The sequence below is a fragment of the Triturus cristatus genome, chromosome 11 (genome assembly GCF_964204655.1).
Source record: "Triturus cristatus chromosome 11, aTriCri1.1, whole genome shotgun sequence".
Taxonomy (NCBI): Eukaryota; Metazoa; Chordata; class Amphibia; order Caudata; family Salamandridae; genus Triturus; species Triturus cristatus.
In genome coordinates, this window is record NC_140594.1 from 63759024 (window position 1) to 63776275 (window position 17252).

General features: G+C 44.9%; 1 protein-coding gene across 6 annotated transcripts in view; it reads left to right on the forward strand.

The window, feature by feature from the left end:
* CHFR (checkpoint with forkhead and ring finger domains) overlaps nt 1-17252 on the forward strand; it is a 347673-nt gene that overhangs the window by 208759 nt on the left and 121662 nt on the right. For 3 of the 6 annotated variants that reach the window (XR_014970933.1, XM_085636275.1, XM_085636277.1), the window contains 5 exons: nt 1646-1825; nt 4240-4399; nt 7046-7200; nt 7737-7899; nt 10335-10495. Coding sequence is in view for 4 of the 6 variants with exons in the window: in XM_085636275.1 (XP_085492401.1) it covers nt 1646-1825; nt 4240-4399; nt 7046-7200; nt 7737-7899; nt 10335-10495 (819 nt within the window). In the remaining 2 variants the exon portion in view is untranslated. The remainder of the gene's footprint in view (nt 1-1645; nt 1826-4239; nt 4400-7045; nt 7201-7736; nt 7900-10334; nt 10496-17252) is intronic. The other 3 variants (XR_014970934.1, XM_085636276.1, XM_085636278.1) reach the window with 1 other exon arrangement.

A 17252-nucleotide genomic window follows, 5' to 3' on the forward strand; every position in this document is an offset into this window, starting at 1 on the left:
CTCCTTCCTCTCTTGTTGTCTCATTTGCTCCCCTTCTATGTCGATATGTATCAGCGACTAGCCCATTCTTTGCTGACCCCAGGATTTGTTAATGGCGTGTTATGTGAGCCCTATTTGATTCATAGTCTGTGTATTTTCCCCATTTGACTCGTACTGAACTGCTACCTTCCTTTCCTTGAAATTGTAAAGCGCTCGGATATCCCTCGGGATCAAGTTCGCGCTATGTAAAACTTTATAAATAAATAAATAGACAGGTGTCATTAATCTTTAAAATTCCAACCACGACTTTCCCATAGAGTTGTACGGAGCTCACCCCTGTGTTCTCACACTGCACGCGTCCTCCGTGGGTCCCCTGTGTTACTACCTTGGGTGGTTCCTTGGGGTCCCAGCGATTCTACGTGCTCTAGGCACTGTGTTTAGTCGTGGTTGTTATACCACTTTCTTAGTATATGGTTTGGTCTCCCCCTGGAGCCCACTGTGTATTATTCTATTTACTGTTGTTCTAGTGCTTTAAAATTGTGTACCTTGTTCTCTAATCTCATAAAGAGGTTAGTAGAGAGTGTTTAGTAATAAATACATATATTTTATATATACCTTGTGTGGTGCTCCTTTCATTTGGTCATTCAGGAGGTTATAATCTGGTAAACCAAGCTGCTTTACATTCCTTCGAGACTTAACCTGAAGGCTTCTCTCCATAGCTACCACTAGGATAGCTTTCAATAAAGGTTGTCTTTAACCTAATCATCAATAAGGGTCGTTTGGACTGGTGCAAGGTGCCCACTATAACTAGTGGACAGCATATACCAGGTCAACTTCTCACAGTTTCATCCTGCAACTTTTGCATAGGAATGTATGAAGATTGCAGACGTGATTCACACTGAATAGTTTTTTGTGCCCCACTTTACACAATGGTCTACATGACCAAATCGTTGCTACTTCAAAGTGCATGCAAAGTGTTTGCAAAAAAGATAAAAGCACTTTAATAAATTTGAATAAAAAAAACAGGAAGCTATACGGAAACCTATTCAAGCAAAGCTGAGGCAGAAGAATGAAGTTCTTTATGTATTAAAAAAAGTGTGAGCAGCTTAAATGATCTTGTTAAATGATTTGCAGAATTTTTGTTGAAAACATTCCAAGTTTCTGTCAACTCCCAGCATAATTTGGCTGGGTGATCTTTCCAAAGATCTTTCTTAAGACAGCTGAAGCTTGCTGGCCAACCTTCCGTAAGCTAATCTAGCATCCATGAACGGATGTACTCTTCTAATTGAAGTGCAACCTGCTGTGTTTTTTCTGGTGAAAAGGGGGGTTGTCTCGTATAACTGCTATTCGAGATGTGTAATGTGAAATAGCTCATTCTAATGGGTTATCAGTTTGAGAAAGGATGGCGATAAGATCTATGCTTAAGAAAAGATTTGCCTTGACCATAACCCCATGCTGCACATCTCACAGCTTTGCAGAGCAAACAGTAATGTGCCCGAGGAGGACAATGTTCATGGTTTAAAATGTACCTGTGACTGTTGTCTTTCCTGCAGGATGCTGCTGTCTCTGCTTTGAATTTTAATATGATCAGAGATGGAAACGGTCGCTCATCATGTGCTCTCCTTGTTGCATGCAGATTTACTGCCACCTGTCTTGTTTTCCCCAGGACCAAAATGCCCAGCAGATCTTTCACTACTTGGCAAATCTGCCCATTTGCATGCCGATACGGCCACCTATGGCAATACTGAGGGTAGACGTGAACAGGATGGAGCGAAACTCTGTGCCTCAGTAGCCTCGGAGGTGGATGAAGAGGGTCTGGAGCCTGCAAGAAAGAAGATAAGAGGAGGTTTGGCAAAACAGAGGTTGTTGTCTTTCAGTTTGCAGCTGGACTTTAGTGTGCTCTCACTGCTCCCTGGAGTCGTGTAGTCTTGCAGCTCAACTGGGTGGCTAAACCTTTTTGAATTAGGAAGTAGTCTCTCATCTTTCCATTAAGTGCCATTTAAACCCTGTACCACATTTATAGTCCATTGTTGATAGATTGGTCACAATGCAGAGAGATGTAGAGACTAGTTGGGTAGCTTACCCAAACTAGAAAAGACTTATTTTCTTGGGAACATGGACGGTTTGGAGAGGTGCCAGTTTAGAGAGATACATGTGGTAGGTGGTCTTTCGATATACTTTGTAGCAGTGAGGAAATGGCTCATAGGCCTGCTGTGTGAAGAGTGTGCCAGCCCACAGGGTTGATGATAGGGGTGTGCAAAATTATAATTAAGGGTGTGTGAAATTAGGCCTGTGAGTCATGTATCACTCCCATTTTAGTGGTGCAAAATGTGCTATGCCAACATCACTAGTGATGTTTTTTACTTGAAATAAATAAATAAAACATGTTACTTCCAGGTGTTACCCATTGTTCAGAATTACGAACTGCTCTGGAAGTCCTAATGAGGATTTATGTGAAACTTCAAGTCCATTCAGGGCTCCAGGAGGTCGGTACATTCTCTAGATGCCTCCCTCTGTAACTTGGTGCACACGGATTAGAAGAATGGGTAGTGAACTTCCCCTCTGTTATTAGGGCAAGGGTGTGGGTTACATGCTGTCCATCTGGGTGCTCTAGGCTTCTCATCAGAGCTCCATGAGGCTACCACAGTCCCATACCAGAGGCCCAGATCTGGCTCTACGATTCCGGACCCAAAATCCCTCTGCACCATGCTGGCCCATCAGAGGGTGAGCAGAATCTGTTTCTTAAGACACAGTGCGATCAAATGGCAGTCCTTCAAGCCTGGCCATCTGTTTATGCGCACCATACAAATGCATGGTGCGCCCAAGATGTCCAGGCTTTCTGGACATCTAGATAAGGACTTATTTGACTCTTCTGGCCCAGAACAGCTCCAGTAATCCCCAGTGAGAGGCGGTGAAGCATGGCTTTCATATGTGAGGCTAGTTCCCCCCACAGGCTGAGGGGGCCAGCGAGCGGCCATAGCCCCCTAACTGGTTGCCCAGGGAAGGGTAGCACTCGCATGCAAGGGTTTGCCAAGTTTCAATACCTCACCAGTTAGCTTGTCGGCTTCAAAATCATGTGTTGGCAAAAACCTTACCAGTGACTTTTCATTTCAAAGCCAATCCAGCCAATGGACAGGGATGGGTTTGCCATCTCAATGAACCAATTCAACAGCCAAGCAGGCCTAATTACATTTTGCACAGCCCTAGTTGATGGGATGGTGAAATGTCTCTAAGAGCCTGAGCCTGTACAACAGATCCTCCTCCTCCTCCCTTCTTGAATCTTGTAATAAACTGAAGTCATGGTTTTTCAAGTAAGCCCCATGGGCTGGCCTCACACACCTGCTACACAGCACCTGGATACCCTCACAGGTTATTGGTGCGCTATTAAAAACACCGATAACATAATAGGAGAGAGGGGACCTATTGACCTTTGTGGCAGTGCCTGGTCCTGGTGTTTCGGTAAGAAAACCCACTAGTTGAGGAGAAAGGATGGTCAGTTTGGAGGTTAGAGAAGTCCACACTGTGAGGCAGGAGGCAGAACCTCAGCTGTTCACTCCTGGCGAGTATTCTCTGCAGCCCCATGTCTCGGAGGATGGGATACCTAAAAGATTAGAAGATTAACTGGAGGTTGGTGCAGAAAATGTGTACCTTCAAATTTAGAGACTGCTCAACGATTGGCAATCAGAAAAGTGCATTAACCTGTGCCAGTAAGATGTACAGAAGACACTATTCTTATAGTGATGTCTTTGGCACATGCAGATTGCATTCTAACCTTCCCACATAGTGCCACATGTGGACAGCAGGTAACCAATTACTTTGCCATTTGTAATTGTCCGGGTTTGTATATAAGGCTTCATAAATGCATTCCTGCTTTTTTAAGGATGTTTCTAACTTTCTGCAGACAGTGAAACTAAAGTTCTGGGAGATAAGAGTTATGTGCGTTGCCCAAGATCACACAGTTTGGTCTAGTGAAAATGCTAGTGCTAGAAACCAGTCTGTGCATTTACAAATGCGGGCAATAATAACAGCATCTAGAAATCCTTCTACATTATGTTGTTCTCTGTATGAGGGTCTTACCTGATTGGGTAGACTGTGCATTAATAGAGGTAGATGTTTGTTTTCTATTTGCCAAGAAGGATAGTGGACCTGAACCGCGACACTTAAGAAGCTTTTTTTGTCTTTTAGGCTGTCTTTTATTGTTCTATGCAACATTTTTGCCCAATTATTTTAACCCAAAGTCTTGTCTGGCCTCCTCAACAGATGATAGTTCCAGACATTGTGATGAAACGATTCCATCTAACGAAAACAAAATCTGCAGATCCGTCCCAGAAGTTGCTAAGACTGCGGAGCTTAAACCCGACAAAATGGAGGAGACTCTGACCTGTATTATATGCCAGGAGCTGCTGCACGACTGTGTCAGGTAACTGCGCCGAGAGGCTGGTGCTGGGAGCAGAAGTGTCTCGGAAGAACAGTATCAAAACCCAAGTCTTGTGGAGTTTGTTCCATTGATACGGGAAGTGTAGAGGTAGTGGTCGGGTAAGGAAGTCTCAAGTGAAGAATGGTCTCCACCTTTGCGCAGCCTCCCACATAAACTCTGGCTCGGTTCTGCATTGAAATACATTACTTTTTTTTAAACAAATCTTCAACCTGTTACTTCATATTCCAGAAAGTGAAATAATAATGTTATCAGGGATGTAACATAGCAATTCAAGTCATAATGCAATATAATACAACTCACAGCTTGTAAAGTTCTTAGAATACATAAACTAACATATCCTAAATCAAGACACAAACAAGTATATCATGTGAATTAAGAATTATGTTACTGCTCATATATTTATAATCCCAAATAATCAGATCACCCTGAATGGAGTATATAAAAGAACGTACATTAATCGTAAAAACATTAAATAGAGAGACGACTGTAGCACAAAAGTAAGCACAAGGCAATAGAATGCTGAACAAGAAGGAGCTGGAGAAGGAAGGTGGGCTCATCAGTAACTATCGAACATCAGGCGAGATGGTACAGCTGACCGAGGTGATTGAGGTGTTGCTTGAAGAAATGCCTTTTCTAGTCCTTTGGGAAGTGGTAGTGCTTTTCAGAGATACGTGGTGATAGAGTTCCATGTCCCCGGGCGCAAGAGAATAGTGCTTGCCTTTTCTGGTTTTTATCTTGTTGATGTTGCTGCCTCAAGAGAGCTTGGTCTTGTTCTCCATGTGGCTACTTGAGTTTTCTGCCTTGAAAGTGACTCTGTAGACGTTTTAGATATCAAGCGCGTGTAGTGTATGATTTGTGATCGAGTCGAATAGCCACACTGAATACAGTTTCATGTTAAGTAACAAATTAATAATCATGCAAGTCTGAGTAATTCTTCAAGATAGAATCAGAAACAAAACTCGGATTTTGATTGTAAAAAATACTCTGCTGGCTGAGATACAAATGAGTAAAAATTGAGTCTCAGCTTCATTCTTGGTTTTGCTGGAATACACTTAATAACCAGACCCAAACCAAGGTTGCTTTAATCACAAGTAACCGTGTGTCTGTTGAAGATTATTTTATATTGACTGATTAGCCACCAAATACATCCTGCCTTGACACCTTTGAAAGTTCTGAAACTTGACTGTACTTCATCTGGAAGTGTTTATACGAGTCCATTTTTGTTCTAAATTTCAAATATTGGTCAGCTTTAGCCAGGTCCAGCTTGAAAAACCTGGGTGGAGTTTGTTATGCCGTTTTGTTAATTATTTGCAGTGTGTAAGATAGGTTAGTCATCAGTTATTGTGAGCCAGTATGTTATCTCAGTTTTATGGAGATCTGTTCTTTTTTTGCTCATGGTTCCATGAGTTTCCTATATTTATCACATCATTTTCATTCCGTGTTCCAGGCACTTTGTACCTGTTTGAAGTTCTTCTTTTGAGTACATTAGTTTTAGTAGATGGGGTTGAATTCCCAGATAGTAGCACAAAATGTGTGTTATCTGAAGCAAGATTAAAATTGTGCATATAGGAAGAAATGAGACGCTGTCTGAAAGTTTATAAGTTAAATGAGCAACTAGTATTATACAAGATAAGGGCATCATGATATCTTTCAAGATCTGTGAATCTAAGGCATCATTCTAGTTTGCGACTCTGACTTTGTCTAAAACATTAAAAAAAAGCTTTAAGTTTTTAACTATACATCTATAAGAACTCTTAATGTTAGTCTAATCCATAGTGGTAAATATGAGAAGAGTATTAAACAAGTATAATAGGCTTAGTAATATCATTGTGTTAATGCAGTTGATGTTTGACCCACAAACCTACAGCCATCCATGTAAGTAGAAGTGAAGTTGTGCATAAATACATCTAAACTTCTAGTTCAGTGTAGATTTACTATTCTTGATTCCACGTCTACTTACCTTGATAATGGAGTGGTAGTTAACCTTCTAGACTAGATATGAAATGCAACATGTTTAACCTAGAATGATGTATGCTAGCATTAGCATGCACCAGCACAGACCTGTGTAGCAGAAATGAGCCAATAACTTTCAAAATCGGGGTGCACAACACCCGGATGTACTTTGTTTCAAATCTTGGTCTGGCTGAATCTTCGTCTGCAGAGCAATGTCTCATGTGCAGCTGTTTCCTAGACTGAGAGAATCTGGGGTGTTTGCAGTTATTGTGAATCCCTTTTCTGGGTTGACCTTGTACCGCAGCCAGGACAGATGTACTTTAGCAGAGCTCTGTGCAATTGTGATAGTTGGTTGCTCCAGTTTGGCACTGACAAACATATGGTACTTTCTCTGGCCTAGTTTAGTCTTCTGCAGTCAAGGATTGAAGTTGACTGGCAGAGTTTGGATGTAGTGTTGAGTTGTGTGGGTGCAGTATTTAAAGTATGCTGATCCGGATTACGGTGCTTTGGTAGAATTTTCTGATGCTGTAGAATGCCCTCTAGGTCAGGATGATGCTCCATCTGCGGACAGTCTTTTGCCCTGCGTCTGGGATGTAGTCTTGTTCCAAATAAGAAGAAACAGGAGACAGGAAGAGTTCTATTATTGATGTTACCTTTCATTTTGTGTTGACACAGTTTGCAGCCATGCATGCACACGTTCTGTGCTGCCTGCTATTCAGGGTGGATGGAACGCTCTTCTCTTTGTCCAACCTGTCGGTGTCCGGTGGAGCGGATCTGCAAAAACCACATCCTGAACAACTTGGTGGAAGCCTATCTTCTGCAACACCCAGGCAAGTATAGTGCACGCTTGAATATGTATGCTAATTTTTCAAATCAACCTCTTGTACAAAACAGGGAGTAAGAATTGCCTCTCCACAGCTTTGTAATTGGTCTTTTAAATTTGCAGTACGTGTACTGGATCTAGAAAATTCAGCTGTAATTGAACAATACTATTTAGTAACTGAACTTTAATAACTTGAATCTTCTTAATTGAAATTCTTCAGTCAGATTTTTCCTGAAATACATGTAATAGTTTGTCAAGTTTTTGGTAATTCTTAACGTCCCCATATATTAAAATAAGCACATTTACTTATTTTGTTCATCCTGGAAAGAAAATGGTTGTCATGGAACTAATGGGTAGACCCTGGAGTGTACAGGTTGCATGCAGTTTTTATTAGCTACAGGTACACGAGTACCTCTGATTCTAAGTATATACCAATTAGCATATGTGGCAGTGGCCTGGTTTGTGAACTTTGGCATCTTTTGTGCTGTCCTGCAAGATTCTTCAGTTCAAACCCAAGCTCTGTTATGTGTCTTTTTACTACAGACAAAGGCCGCAGTGAAGAGGACATGCGCAGCATGGATGCCCGAAACAAGATCACTCAAGACATGCTCCAGCCCAAGGTGCGGCGGACCTTCTCGGATGAAGAAGGAAGTTCTGAGGATCTGTTGGACTTGTCTGACGTAGATAGTGAATCCTCTGATATTAGGTAAACTCTGAGGGGAATAGCTATTAGATAAATTTGCCAAGATATTGCCTCTGTTTTCTGATTACTGAAATGTCATTCTAAGCCAAACAATAATATTGTTACTATCAAATGATTGATTCAGCCCACCTGCAACTTACAACTATGTTACGTTTCAGAAATACAGAATAAGTTATTTAGCAAGGATACCATTGGTGGAGGAAAGATTACTGTGTTGAAACACCAGTCATGTGGTATGTTGTGTTCATTGTTTGTATAGAACTTTATACCACACAAAGCTGGAAGAAGACAGTAGACATGGACACAATGGGCCAGGAAGAGAGGAGACTGGGCGAAGATGGAGGAAGGGTGTTTGTTGGCAAAATAATCATGCCCAAAATGTTTGTCTGTTAGTGGCAGGTAGCGAGGGGGCAGGAAAATTAGTGGCTTGGGGATTTGGTGCAGTGACATGGGTCCCTTGCTCACTTTGCCACTGGATTCAAGCTAGCCTATCTGATGAGAGGTGCTACCCTGAAACCGGTCCCAGGATGCTTGTTTCCAGTCCAGGGAAGACCTGGCTTGGCAGTTCGGGCTGGACTGTTCCCCTAAGGCACAGGGTCAAGACTGATTTGCATATAGCTGGCCTGAACTGGGGTGGCGAAGTGAGCTAAAGAACGATGATGGATTCAACCCAGATCTGTGACTGGGGGTGAGTGTCTGAAAAGTTTCAGTGCTCCGTCCATCATCTCCTTGTGTTTGACAGCTTATTTGAGGCTGAATATGCAAAATAACTTAGTCTGGCTGGCGCTAAGTGGATTTCAACATTGAGTTGGTGTCGGAATCCATATCTCGTCATTTATCCGAGATAGTAACCACTTCCACCATATGTCACGAATTACCACCATTATGCTAAGACAAGCGTGCTACCTAGGGTGGACAGCATTTCATGAATATCTGAAGTTGCCAAGAATTACCACCATTATGTCAAAGGCCTCCACTTGTGGGTTATGGGCATCATCTGGCGACCTGGAGGGGTGGAGGAGGCCGGAGAAACTGGCATGTCATAAATGAAGAGATGATGCCTAAAGTAAATGAACATTTTTTCAGTTGAAAATTCCCAAGAGCACCCCCAAACACCATCTGCTCCAAAACAATTCTTAGCTGAACTAAACTGGGAAGAATATTCACAGACTAGAATGTAGGGATCATTTCAAAAAGGGAAAGGGCTGTGTGAACCTGGATGGGGAACAAGGAACATCTGTGTTAACATAACGGAGAGCTTGGGGTAGATAGCGAGGGAGCAAGTGGGTGTGCTTTGGCGGTGGGAGTTAGCAGGCAGTTTTGGCCATTTTTGGAGGGAAGGAGAGATGGACAGAGTGCCATGGTCAGCATGGGAAGAGGGCAAACAGGCTAGGAAATCTGCAGGTGAAGGTGGAAGGCAGGAGTTAATTCATCTGAGCAGCTGATGGAAAAATGATCTTCCTTTCACTAGTATGCAAGCTTCCAGTGCTTTGCATGCACATCAGGGATCATGGAGGCGTTGCTGGCACAGGTAACTCCTTACAATGTGAACAAAAGGATGCTTTCTCCGATTGCCTAACATTTGTGCCCAGAGATGTGCCATTGCCCTCTTTGAACATCACCTGAATAAGGTTTCGTCTCATTGTGCTCTACTCTATACCATTGAGACGAAACAAGATCAAATGGGGACCTAGTGGATCTATTAACTTTATTAACTTACTCCGTCTGTAGGTCTAGTAGTAATTTATTGATCAGGTTTTGAAGTGAAGGGTTGCCAGTGTAATCATGACATGACAGACAGAGTTCTAAATAATGGTATACTGTTTCAGATAGGAAATTTGGATTTCTGAGGTTCCAGATTGTGGAACTCCTCTTCACCACCACTCCGCTCCACCCACCTCACCGCAACGTTTTCTCTACCTAAGCTAGTTCAAGGATTACTTCATTCAGAGTTAAGGTTTGAAATAAGAATATTTCAATTATTCATCAGTGCATCATCAGGTATTTGTTGCAAGTACATGGGACCGGATAATATGAGTGTGACAAGTAAGAGAATTGAGGTGGTATTGTATAAACAAAGAGTAAACACATTGAACAAGAGAAACCCTCCTCTCAATAAACAAGTTGGAGGGGAAGCACAGCGCACATTGAGCTGTTCCCAGGGAGGAGCCACTTTTCATGGGAGGGCGGTCTGCTGGTGGGTGTGTTTCTCCAATCATTAGACCGCAGCACGGGTATGCAGTTGGTTAAAATCTTCATTTTCATGTGACTGTAGTTGTGATAAAATGGAACCTGCACTTGGCAGGTGGGGTTGCCCCAGTTTAGGGCCTGGTTTTGATATTGATGTTACTGTCTGTGCCGGACCCATTAGTTTAGTGCTCTCTGTTCTCCTTGATTGTCTTTCAAACCTGCTGCAGATATAAAAACAATGCTGGCAGTCTCTTTTGTTATGCTTTCAGTCAGCCATACATTGTGTGTCGTCAGTGCCCAGGATATACGAGGCACGCAATGCTGTATGTGGCAGGCCCACCCCTGGGAAGCACAACATCTGCAGCGGCACCAGGTGATGCGCCATCAACATCTGCACATTTTCCTGCAGGTGAGCTAAATTGCACGAATATTGTATGGAGTTGGTTTCTTGTGAGAGTTGCAGGTTGAGAGCTGTGGATCAAAACCCCTATTTTGCATATATCGGGAACAACACTGGCATCTCCAGGACCAACTTGGCGTGCACTGCCTAACCATTGTGCAAACACCCAGCTTGTGATGTAAACTTTATAGGAAGTTACTGTGAGGTTCTGTGCGTGGCTCCTCCCCCATCAGTTGCAGGTGCGAGCACCAGTTTTGTTATAATTCGCAGATGGCAAACCAGTTGTTTTCAGTGGTGAACCTCGCTGTGGATCAGCTGGGGAGGGTTGAGGAGTTTGTCCAGCAGTGAACTCTGCATTGAGCAAGTAGAGGCTTGTAATTGAGGAAGTTGTGGGTGACTAATGTATTTTTGATTAACCATTTTTTTTATATGCTGAGTGTAATCACCAGCAGTGACGCTTATGACTTAGCCATTTATAAGAACAGCATCACAGTTGGCCTGTCTTAAAAAGCACCAAATTAAGACTTTTTTGCCCACATGAAATACCAGGACGTAGAAGCTTCACTCGAGCTCCAGCTGCAGATTACTACCCAGTCTCCTGTACTATCTACCACCAGCCTGCACATTGCTACCTCTTATTTGAAATGCCCCTTCAGTGCCTGCTCATAATCCAGGTCTCCCAGTCCACTGCCCCTTTCCCTGTTGCCTGTCCACATTTCGGTTCACCCCTAGCAGTGCCATATCCAGGTCCATGTCCATGAGCGTGTGGTTCAGTCTTCACTGCCCTTTAACTTGCACCCATTCCATTCATACTCCTAAATAGCTTAAGAATCAAAACAAGCAATTTAAAAGCCCCTGATCCTGAAATGAGAGAAAATCATGTCACTAGCTCCTTTCGTTCTGCTCTGTCCTGCACTCTTGTGGTCCTATTTTCCAGCTGATTACTGTGGCTGTTTGGCTTTTCCACTGCTTGCCTCCCAAATTCTCCTTTGTGTCTCAGTTTTGTGACCGAATCAGTGACTTGCACCATTCACAAATGTGTTCTGTTGTTGCTTATCAGCAAGTCTGATTCCTGATTGTGAAAGTCTCTCTTTTGCACTTGGTTTCTCCCATACTTGTACCTTTTCTGGGGTCTTAATATATCGCCCTCCAGGAGCTATTGGCCATTTCAGCAGAGACCTACCTGAGATAATAGCCAAGTCAGTCAGCTCTCTTCCCAATTTTTCCATATTAGATGATTTTAACATCCATTTTGATGACACATCCTCACCTGTTGCAGAGGAAGTGACTGACAGTTTGGGTGCTCGTTTACTTAATTTGAAAGTGACTGGCCCCACTCACCAAAAAGGCCATCTACTTGACCCTATCTTTTCCAACATTAACAACCTTGTTGTCAAAGCCAATCCCTTATACCTTGGTCGGATCATCATATGATTTCCTTCTCCTGGACCCCTCCGGTTAGCAGTCAGCCTGTGGAAACGGTTACAAAATTGAGTCGTAATTGGTCAAAACTCCTCCCTGAGGCCTGGGCGCTAATTCTTAGTAATACCAGACCCGTACTTGAGGATGACCCAGAAATCGCCAACGATAAGTTTAATAACTGGCTTGATTCCTCTTTAGACTTATTGGTCCCCAAACTAACAAGAATGGTTTCAATAGAATTGCCTGGAACACTCCCAAGCTTAGAGTTGAAGCAAAAATGCAAATGCCTGGAGAGAAGTTGGAGGAAAGATTTCTCTCCCAGTAAGAAAACTAAATACAGAGAAGCCACTAAAGCATACAAGGCAGAAATTAGAAGTGCTCAATCCCTATATTATGAAAAAAGGATTATCTCAGCCTCTAAATCTCCTTTCAGATTGCGAAATCTCTTCTTAACCCCCCCTCTCCATCCTTACCCTCTGTTGACATTTTAGGGCGTTGCAATGATTTGGAAAAATTCTTTTTTTTAAACATTGAAGATATTTATTTGGCTTTTTCCCCTACTCCGGCATTTCTGAATACCTCCCTTCTGACAGACCAATCACGAATGCCTGATCCCCCCTTTGAGGCAATTCCTCCCATGGATATGAAATCCCTAAAAAATTATCTTAACCAATTGAAATCTGGTGCCCCTAGAAACGTGCCCCCCCTTCACTATTCTGAATCAGGTCTCTGGTATGGTGTCCCCCAACTATATTGGACCTTATTAATATCTCCTTCTCCTCTGGTCTCATTCCCTCTCTCTGGAAACGGGCTATGGTCAAAGCCCTTCTCAAAAAACCGAGTCTGGATTCAGAAGTATTTGTTAATTACCGGCCGATTTCGCTTCTGCCAGGGATTTCAAAAATTGCTGAAAAGTATGTGTTCGAGGCATATGAGCTGCAGATTACACACTATGCATGGATCGCCATCTGGTGTTGGGCCCGGATGTTTCCACTTGTTTTTGTCCTGGAAAGTCTTTGGAAGTCACGAGGTAGGTGACTCTTCCTTAGTATCATAGTGTGCATGGGCATCGGCTCCATCCTCAGATTGTTTTTTTCCGTCATCAGGCTCGGATGTGTTTCTCGAGCTCCAGTTCGGAACCGTTACCGATTTCGACGCGCAATCCTTCACCCTTTTGACGATATTGTCTTGATCGCGAACCCTAACCCGCGCGCATCTCTACAAGTCTTCGATGCCGGTCGTCGAAGAAGGCCTTCGGGCCGACCTGAGCCTTGGCATCTGGCTCATGGAAAGGACGCCTTTCAAAAAGTGGCCTCGATGTGGGTCGAAGTTTCCCCACACCGATCTGCATGAGGTGTGTAGCCTCTGCCTCTCTCCCGAGCACGAGGCCAGAGATTGCCTAGCTTGTGCCTCTTTCCGCTCAAAGAACACCATCCGGGATTTACTAGCTCAAAGGACCATGGCTCGCTCGTTGAGTTCGATCCCCGACTACATCTTCCAAGAGGGCGTCAATGTGCCAGAGGAGCGGGTCGAAGAAGGCCTCATCAGCGCCTCCGAAGCCGATGATTCCGACGTCGAAGAAGTGACTCCAGCTCAACGGGTCGTAAGTAGAGACGCCGACCCACTCCCTACAACAACAAAGGCTTTGGTCACACCTTCACCTTCGGGCTCAGGTGCACACCGACACACCGCTTTCCATGCCCCGCCATCTGGCCCGGCAAAGAAGCCTACCAAGCCTTCCAGTGACTCGGGCTCGAGTCTGCCTGCCACCAACACCGAAGCCCAATCATCGGCACCAAAAAAGAAGCCGCACCCATCCTCCGGGCCGACCGCTACTTCCACCCCGAAGCCCTCAGCACCGAAGACACTAAGCAGTGACTCCCCGGCACCGAAAAAACACTGAGCCGACGAAGAACCCACACCCCAAAAGTTCAGACTCACACTCTTCGCAGCCGAAAAAACCATTGAAACTGAAGAAGCACACAGAGACTGGCAAACCACACGGCTCGAAGCCCAAAACCGCTCCGGAGCTGGTGCCGAAAAAGCCCTTAATGCCGACACGCTCGGCACGGAACACCCAACCTTCTCCAGAAGAGCTTTTTCGACCAGACCCTCAACAAAAAACTCTAACTAAAGACCCTAAAACTGGTCAATTGACTCTGAGTTCCAGAAAAAGACCACTGGACATGCCTGCACCAGCTCCACCACCTAAAAAGAGGGACATAGCCACATCACCTCTTAGGGTCCCTTCTCAACCTCCACCTCCTCCACCACCTACCCAACCACCTTGTTCTCCTATGCCATTCCATACATCAATAGTCGATGACGACACATATGATGACACAGGGGACGGTGACCACGACCTGCCACTAGGGGACCCCAGTCCACCAGGTTCCCCTGACCCCTGGGATGACTATAATACGCCTGATGTCCCTAATGTCCTGCAAGATGACATCTACCCCTCTAGGCCTTCCCCACCAGAAGACACCATGGGTTTTAATCAGCTGATACACCGGGCTGCCCAGTTTCACAGGGTCGACCTACAAATAGAACCGGTCGAAGAGGATTTTTTAATGGGCACTTTTGACACCACCCAAAGGTCCACATCCACTTTACCCATGCTCAAAGGGGTTATTAATCACGCTACAGAAGTATTTAAGGACCCTGTCAGGGCTAGAGTCATCAATCCTAGGATTGAGAAAAAATACAAAGCTGCCCCTACAGACCCAGCTTACGTTAAGGGCCCTGTTCCATTAGACTCCATGGTGGTCTCAAATGCTAGAAAAAGGGCTAATTCGCAGACATCAGGTGATGCAGCTCCGCCCAACAAAGAGTCTAAACTCCTCGACGCCTCTGGCAAAAGAACAGCGTCACAGGCAGCTAACATTTGGTGCATCGCAAACACAATGGCCCTGTTAGCCAGATACAATAGGGCTCACTATGATGAGTTGGAGTCCCTACTCCAACACCTCCCGTCAAATACAAACATAAGGCCAACGACCTCAAACAGGAGGGTAAAATTATCACGAATACCTCCATCCGGTGCGCTCTCGATGTGGCAGATACGGCATCCAGAGCAGTAAACACAAGTGTCCTTCTCCGCAGGCACGCGTGGCTATGCATTTCCGGTTTAAAACCTGAGGTGCAAAGCTCTATCCTCAACCAACCATTCGACCAACACCTTTTTGGCCCTAATGTTGATGCATCCCTTGAGAAGATGAAAAAGGACACGGGCACAGCCAAATCAATGGGAGCTTTGCAATCGCAAGCTCCCAGACGCTCTTTTCGTCGCTCATCCTACAAGGGCAACTCCAGGGGATACTTGTCTGATACCCAATCCACCTCTTACAAGGCTCCCACCCAATCCACCTTCACCAGAGATTATCAGAGAGGAGGATACAGAGGCAACAATAACAAGGGCAGAGGCAAGACTAACACCCGCTCTGCCTCCACCCCTGCCCAATGACTTCCCTCCGCTTCCCCCGGACCATTCCACTCCTGTCGGGGGAAGACTACAACAGTTCCTTCCTGTCTGGACCAACATCACCACAGACGGGTGGATGCGACAAATAGTGCAATCAGGTTACTGTCTCGAACTTACCTCTACCTCCCCCAAACATTCCACCGAAACAGCGTCCAATGTCAGCAGAACATTTGTCACTCCTGACACAAGAGGTAATTTCCTTACTACAAAAAAGTGCAATAGATCTAGTTCCCCTGAATCAACAAAACACGGGAGTTTACTCCCTGTATTTTCTCATACCAAAGAAAGATGGCTCTCTGAGACCTTTTCTAGACCTCAGGCCACTAAACCTACATACAATCAGACCATTTCCACATGGTCACACTTCAGCAAGTCCTCCCTCTAGTTTCACAGGGCGACTTCCTAGCTACCTTAGATCTCAAGGACGCCTATTTCCATATTCCCATTCACGCAGCTCACAAAAAATATCTCAGGTGTGTTGTGGACGGGCAGCACTATCAATTCAATGTACTCCCTTTCGGAGTCACAACAGCACCACGGGTATTCACAAAGTGCCTAGCAGTAGTCGCAGCCCATCTAAGGAGACAAAACATTCATGTCTTCCCATACCTCGACGACTGGTTCATAAAAGCCAGCTCGTACAACCAGTGTGTTCATCACACTCCCGCGATTATCCAATTACTCCATGACATGGGGTTCACAATAAACCACACCAAGTCTCATCTGCAACCCTCTCACACGCAACAGTACCTCGGCGCCACAATAGACGCCTCAAAAGCGTTAGTCTATCCCAGTCCAGCCAGGATAGCGAGCATTCTAGCTCTCCTACCCAAATTTCAGCCGCATCACTCTCTTCCAGCTCGAGTGTTCATGCAGCTCATAGGGATGTTGGCCTCTTGTATATTCATAGTGCCTCACCAAGACTCCAGATGCGTCCCATACAAGAGTGCTTAGCACGCCAATGGAACCAGGCTCAAGGTCAGCTAACAGATCTGGTGTTGGTAGAAGGTCGCACTCATCGCTCTCTGCAGTGGTGACACACCAAAAACCTTTCCAAAGGGCGACCGTTCCTAGAGCCAGTTCCTTCAGCAGACGCATCACTCTCCGGCTGGGGAGCTCACCTATTACATCACACTATGCAGGGCAGGTGGACACCTCAACAAAAGTTATTCCACATCAATCACCTGGAATTACTGGCCATATTCCTAGCCTTAAAAGCATTTCAAAAACAAATATCAGGCAAGACTGTCCTAGTCCGCACAGACAACACAACAGCAATGTACTACATACAGAAACAAGGTGGGACACAGTCTCTGCAGCTCTCTCCGCTAGCACAGAACATATGGAGATGGGCTATACCTCAGAACATTTTTCTCCTAGCCCAACATGTCCCAGGAGTCCAAAACAGCATAGCCGATCTGTTAAGTCGTCAAACGCAACAGATCCACGAGTGGGAACTCCATCCACAAGTTCTTCAACCATTCTTTCAAATGTGGGGGCAACCACAGATAGACCTCTTCGCCACCTACGAAAACGCCAGATGCCCAAGCTTCGCCGCCAGATACCCACACCCATTGTCCAAAGGCAATGCAATATGGATGAACTGGTTAGGCAGATTTGCGTACGCCTTTCAGCCTCTCCCACTCATACCACTGGTGGTGCTCAAACTACGGCAACACTCACTGACTCTCATTCTAGTTGCTCTAACTTGGGCCAGACAACCGTGGTACACCACATTGCTGGAACTGTGAGTAGTTCCGCACCAAAGATTACACCTCTCACCACGCCTCCTAACCCAGAACCGTGGAGAGATCAGACACCCGGACCCAGCTCAGCTCAACCTGCGATCTGGCTCCTGAA